The sequence below is a fragment of the Struthio camelus genome, chromosome Z, assembly GCF_040807025.1.
Source record: "Struthio camelus isolate bStrCam1 chromosome Z, bStrCam1.hap1, whole genome shotgun sequence".
Taxonomy (NCBI): domain Eukaryota; kingdom Metazoa; phylum Chordata; class Aves; order Struthioniformes; family Struthionidae; genus Struthio; species Struthio camelus.
In genome coordinates this window covers 44,522,899-44,529,168 of record NC_090982.1, presented here as the reverse complement: position 1 = coordinate 44,529,168, position 6,270 = coordinate 44,522,899, and the positions used below count along the sequence as shown (strand labels likewise).

At 46.2% G+C, this 6,270-nt stretch overlaps 1 protein-coding gene across 11 annotated transcripts in view; it reads right to left on the bottom strand.

The window, feature by feature from the left end:
• LOC104150980 (MCC regulator of WNT signaling pathway) overlaps nucleotides 1–6,270 on the bottom strand; it is a 223,396-nt gene that overhangs the window by 3,820 nt on the left and 213,306 nt on the right. For all 11 annotated transcript variants that reach the window (XM_068927547.1, XM_068927549.1, XM_068927548.1 and 8 more), the window contains one exon: nucleotides 688–810. In XM_068927547.1, the coding sequence (XP_068783648.1) occupies nucleotides 688–810 (123 nt within the window). The remainder of the gene's footprint in view (nucleotides 1–687; nucleotides 811–6,270) is intronic.

Sequence of the window (6,270 nt, the reverse complement as noted above, 5' to 3'; positions counted from 1 at the left end):
GGGTTGCTTACGATGACTTTGCAGAGCACTATTTGGGAATCGGGATGCTACAACATCAAGCATCTAATGCTTTACAAAAAGATTCCCCCACAGCCAGCGTCTGCTTACAAAACCCATCATTAAGCAAACTAGTGTTTCTTTGGGGGAGAAAACTTTCTCTCCTATAAATACAGTTAGTGAAAATTACTTTGTGAGCTATAGGCTCTTTGCAGGAGGGAGAGCTACAGTCCATAATATTCTCAGTCCATGCAAAGTTACTACCAAGAGAGGCAATTTTATTGCTCACAGAGGTACAGCTGCCGAAGAGGGGTTTTGGAAGCCAGTTTGTTAATAAGGCTGCAGCAAAAGGGAGCAGATTTAAACAAAATAACTGCAATACATAAACCTGATCAGATGGAGGGATTTACATTTTTGTTTAATAATAATGCATTTAATAATAACAACTCAATTGAAATTAACTTATTTCCCCTGCTCTATTCTTAGTTATGTAGTTTTCAGTATCCTGCATGGCAGGTTTATATCCTCCCCCACGTCTAACTATAACCTTCAAGAGTCATGAGCATGAAGACAAGGGTCCAGAAGCTCCTTATTCAGCTAGGGAGGGGACTACAGTGCGTTACCAGAACATGGCCAAAGGAAAAAAAAAAAAAAAAAAAAATTGCATCCATTTGCTAGTAGATCCTTTACCTGTTTGCCCTCTTAAGGTCATTAACAAATTCTGCAGACTGCTGATGCCTGATTTCACTGCTCTTTGTGAGTCTCTCCAAAGCACTCACCAACTCTTGCACTCTAGCTTTCAGTTTCTTCTCCCTGGATCAGGAGAAAAGGAATAAGAAAATAATTTTCAAAACAGAAATAACACTTCAACTTGCAAGAGCATGCATGCAGCCAACAAGTTTCTTCCGTGTGTTAAGACTGGCAGGCTGAAAATATTTTCCTTAATACTACTTGGACAACACAGGATTTGCTTTTTTTTTTTTTAAAAAAAAAAACAAAAACAACTTTGATACAGTGCTTTGATACAGAGTTAACGTTCCTATGTTAAACTTCTTCCAAAGATCGATTTTATAAAATTCATCATTTTGGAATATAGGATCAGAGCTGCAGTAGACAGAAAAGGTGAAAAACTTTTCTGATGGATCGTGATCTTGTATGAACTGAATCACACTCACAAATAATTGCAAAGATGCAATGCCTGGCATCTGCCGCCTTCTGCATCTTGAATGAGACAGTAAGGAAAACGATGACGAAAAAGGAAACAATGGTAATCATACAGAAATTTTAATTAAGAATAGCACACTAGGATTACTAGTAAAGCTAATCAAATTAATTTTTTCTTATGAATTACTACAGCTTCAGAGAAATTCCGTCAATTTCAGTTACTGCCTCAAATTTACCTGAATAACTGATACTACAATCTGATTGGAGCCCCCTCGTTTTTCTGAGGAGCCAGTGAGTCCAGGCCACTTGGCAGCAGGAAACAGAGAAGGTTAAGAACAACCAGAGAAGGGAGTACAGACACAAAGGGACAAGCACAAGAAATGCAGAAGAAATAAACACACAGGTATTTTCTTATAGGAAATGCTCTTTTTTTTCCTTCATATAATCTACAGTAGTGAGGTTTAAAACAATAACCAACAAAAAATGACATGAAGAGCGCTGAAACGGAAGTAAGGTACCTCGTGATCTAAGAGACAAAGAGAAAAAGAAAACAACGCAGAAGTTCTGGAGAGGAATAAGTATAAACGTTTGGGGTTTACAGATGGCTTTTTTTTTTTTTTTTTTTAAAAAGATAGCTTAAAAGGCACCATCTGGCCCAGGTGAGCGAGCATGCGGCCTGCGGGTCCGTGACGGTGGGGCCCAGCCTTGGGCCCTTGCCCCGCAGCAGCCCCCAGCTGGGCAGCCCCCCTGGGCCGCTGCCTCCTCCCAGGGAGCTCCCAGCCGCGGAGCTGGCGCCTGCCCACAGCCCTCTCCGACACCGAGACCGGCTGCCCCCAGCTCTTGACTGGGGGCTCTGGAGCAGACAGCAAGGAGCCTTTCTCAGCAACTCACCCTCCCAGCGTAGGCAGCACAGAGAGAAAGCTATGAGATTTGAAGAGAGGGGACCAAAGTTAGATTTTTTTTTTTTTTTAATGCCGAGCATCACATTTGGGAAGTTTGCACGTATGGAGCCACATGTCCGTGCTTTACTGCCTAGAACCACCTTGCTGTGATCAGCTTTTTCCTCCTGTTTTTGTTGCACAAGTCAGTGTTGCTGCGAGTGAATTGGATTTCATCTCAACAGTAAGGCTACACCTAGCACCCATACAAGCTCCCTGAGCACCTTGGGAATTAATACTCATCGGAGATGGAAGATCCCAACATGAGGGCTCCGTGCTGATGAGGCTGCTGAAAAGGCCATTACTGAGGCGTGATCTGGCTCACAGACCCCTCACTGCTCGAATGGATGCTCCAGAAGAGAAGTGCTCCATAAGGTTTTCCAAGCCAAGGCTGCCTCTGCAAGGCTGACAGCTGGGCCAAAAACCCAGCCCAAACCAAAATGAACACCCCTGATCTGCCAGTGTACTTCATTTTCAGGCGGTCATTGAAAACTAGAGAAAAGCACTTCTCCAAACTCAAGCTGCACTCTGAGACAGCAAAAGACTTTCTCTAAAACTTGAAGAGCCTGACAGCAGTTTATTGCCCCAGAGTTTGCAAAACCTTCTGAAGTTGCCCTCAGACCAAGCTCATGCTCCGAAATCCCTGCTGTACTAGCCTGCAGTTCCAAGGCCGGCCTGGCCATGGCAGCATTTTATAACCAGAGACACAGACAGCTCATGAGGCACGTCTCACCGGGTCCATCTTCAGCAGCAGAAGGGCCTTGACAAAATACATCCGGGAAATAGTCCAAGCTAGCAATCTATCCCAGCACACTGCCGACACTTTTGTACTGGACAAATTAAAAAGGACATAAGAGAGCCCTTGTTGATCAAGAATCCTCAGTATTCTTTATGCAACCTTTGATTAAAGTAACATTAACTTTCAGGTTACTCACTTTTTTTCCCTTTAAGTGTTAAGAGCTCACCATCTTCTTCACCCCAAATATAAATTCTTATACCCTGCTTTAGCTAATAGAAGGACTTAGAACAGTCTATAGTTGAAATCTGTGTTCTGCAGAGAAAATAAGAACTAAAAAATCCCGGAGTTTTTACTTGCAATATAAGATCAAACGAGAACAGATCAGACCCAGCAGAAGTCAGACCTATTATCTAACTGTGCGCATGACACCACTGATAAGAGCCATGCAAGAACAGAACCAAGTGGCATAAATCTGGTGCTTGTCCCCAAGAACTGCCCAGCAGGGGCTCTGGAGGAGGCCCAGCAGCACAGCATCTTGCCCTGCCACCCAGCAGGAATAGCAAGTCGGCTGGAACAAGCATTTGTAGTTTTTGGGGGAGAGGGGAACAAAGAAGAAACCTAATGTTAAATCAGCCTGTGATTTTTTAAGTACAAGAAAAGGTATTGCTCTGAAGATACTGTGCACAGTCCCACGGGAGCCACAATTTATTTTAGCTGAAATTTGTAACACTCCGGCTGCAACAGGAGCCTAATGGACAAGGCACTAAGAAAGAAATGACAGAAAGTCTTGGAGGAACTTTTCACGCATGATGAAGTTTGGCTGCTACGGTGAGTGCTACCCGATAAGACTATTGCATCACCTTTTGTTTCTGTTTCTGCAAACACACCTCTCGAGCAGTAATGTTCACTCTCAACTCCACAGAAACATCTGCAGTGTTTCTTCACATCTGGCCTGTAGTATCTTTGTCTTGCTGCTTGCCAAAGCAGCAGAACCAGCGCGTTGCTGACTACCCCAGGCTAGTTAAACAACTTTCACATGCTAGTTCTAAGCCATCTAGCTAAATAGGCTTTGAGCAGAGGAGTAATGCTTCAAAGCTAGGCGCCTCAAACATAGATTATACCTGTAAAACATATGCATCCTCAATTTGTAGTGGCAAGATCCAGACAGTTCTGTTGCCTTGTGTTGATGTCAAGAAGTCAGTGAAAAGAGCACAGCTGCCTGCTCTTACCTTACTCCCATGGAAAGCAATGCAGCAGGTTGATAGCGTGTGCTGGAGCTCTACATACACCTCCCAAAATATGGCAAAAACAACAGATAGGAATTGAACACTTTTGGACTTGCAGCTCCTGCTTAAAAACATCTATCTATATATCCTCAGTTCAAGAGGCATTTCACCCAGGCATATGGACAGTATAGCAGCAACAGCAAAGGGACAGTAAATACCTTGTTTTAGTCTGGGAAATGAAGATGCAAACACTTGCTTAATGACAATTGCCTGCAAACTAAGCTTTTCTCCCACAGTGCTGCATCTTCTACTTTTAGCAGCAGATCAGAGACCTCAGAGCTGCACCTTCCTGGTCAGTCAGCAAAAGCTCTACCCCTTCATAAAATCCCATGCCTCACAATGCTCACTGTTCTCACTTCTTTTTCTACCACTAATTAGCTCAGTTTGGGTGGAAAGAATGCTCCTTATTTGTGTCTTTCCAATACTGATCCTTTAGTTTGGCAACGTACGGGAGTAATAATGAATCTTTGAGGTGCACTCTGTGTCCCATCACTACGTTACAGGCTTAGGTGTCTTTATGGAATCCGCAGCACCACTTCACTTTCCTGACTGCTCTTATAAATCAGCAGGCGATGAATAATCAAGCAAGCGCAGGCTTAATAAAACAGAACATCTGAAAACAGTCCTATTCATAATGCGGTATCTTTCCAGGATGAGAGCCTCTTAAAACCTGGCAAAACCCAGGCTGGAACTGCGTGTCACGAGACCGTTCGAACATCGTCCCGATAGGAATAGCTCTGTGGCTGCGGCAGGGTCTCCTCCTGCCAGGCAATCTTCCAGGGTCTGGAGAACGAACTAGCACAGAAGCTTACGTGCCAAACCCATGCTGCTACTGTGCCCCTGGGCTGCAACATAGAAAAATATGGATCCTGAGAAAGCATTTATGTGTGCATTTTGATTGGAAGAAGAGAGGGAGAGGCAAATATTTTCAGAAGAACGCGATTCCTATGATCCCCCCAATTCAGGAGTCATTTGGACTGCAGAAGCCTGCACAGTTTTTGCTCTCAATAGTTCCTCTTCCAGCTGGCTGTTGGAGTTGTGGAAAACACAACAGCGGCACCTCATACCCACAGCGAAAATGAGCGCGTATCCCCAGAAACAGGGAACAAGCTTATGATCTGCGAGTACGGTTCGCTTGCACTGCAAGGGCTCCCTGCTGCAGGGCACTCAAGAAGTCAGCTGAGGAAATCCCCGACTGTGCTGTTAAAAGCTCAGAGCAGGTGTAATCAGAGCCCTACAGCCTACACTCATCCACTAAAAACCAGCAGGTCCAGTGAAAGGTCTAATGTGCTGGCAACAAAGATGGAATTCTGCGTTCCTTTCCTTCCGGGTTTTTCTGGACACGTTCAGGTTTTCTATGCCAAAATTCTTCCCAGGCAGATTTTCCTGCCCTTGCTCATCTTCTCTAGAATTCCCCCATGCTGCAAAAGCAGGAAGCTGCTCTTCCCCGGCACGCAGACAGCTTGTTTCTCTGCCCCTGGCTTGGAGCCTTCCCAGCCAACTCTTTCCCCTGCTGAACAAGCACAAGCACACTCTCTACCCCTCCGCACTCTCTGCCTGGGGTCAAGAGCACCCACGGCTCCTGCCAAACCTGGAGCAAAAAAGGAATAACGAGGTCTCTCCAGATCAGGAGGCGAGAAAGGTTTCTACAGCAGGGCTGAGGGAGTCAGGGCCCTTTGGGGCCTGACTATCCTACGTCTTGCTGTGTCGGGGAACATCCTCTCTTGCCCACCAGGAAGCGCTGCTTGCCAGCAGCAGAGCCCTTCACAGGCTGGCACCCCCGCCAGAAGGACACCGCTAGCTTCAGCTCACCCCGGCCCCCTGCTTTGCATACACAAAGCCACCCTGGGGTGGCCAGCCCAGGGCCGGAGGCCCCGTGGTTGTGCACCCACGTACCCAGGCCGCCCCTGAGCGCCAGCCCCCACTCGCGGCACCGGGGGAGGAGAGGGGCATCTCCTCCACGGCCCCGAGCTACGATGCCACTGTGCGAGGGAGGCCCACACCACTCTGCTCCCAATCCCTTTCCCCGTATCCTCCTGATAAAAACACGGCACCCTGCCTCACTTGGCTCTCTTTGGCTTTTTCTCCTCCACTTCCAGCTAAACAGGATGACACATACTTCCAGGCGTTTTCTCCAGGCGTTCCA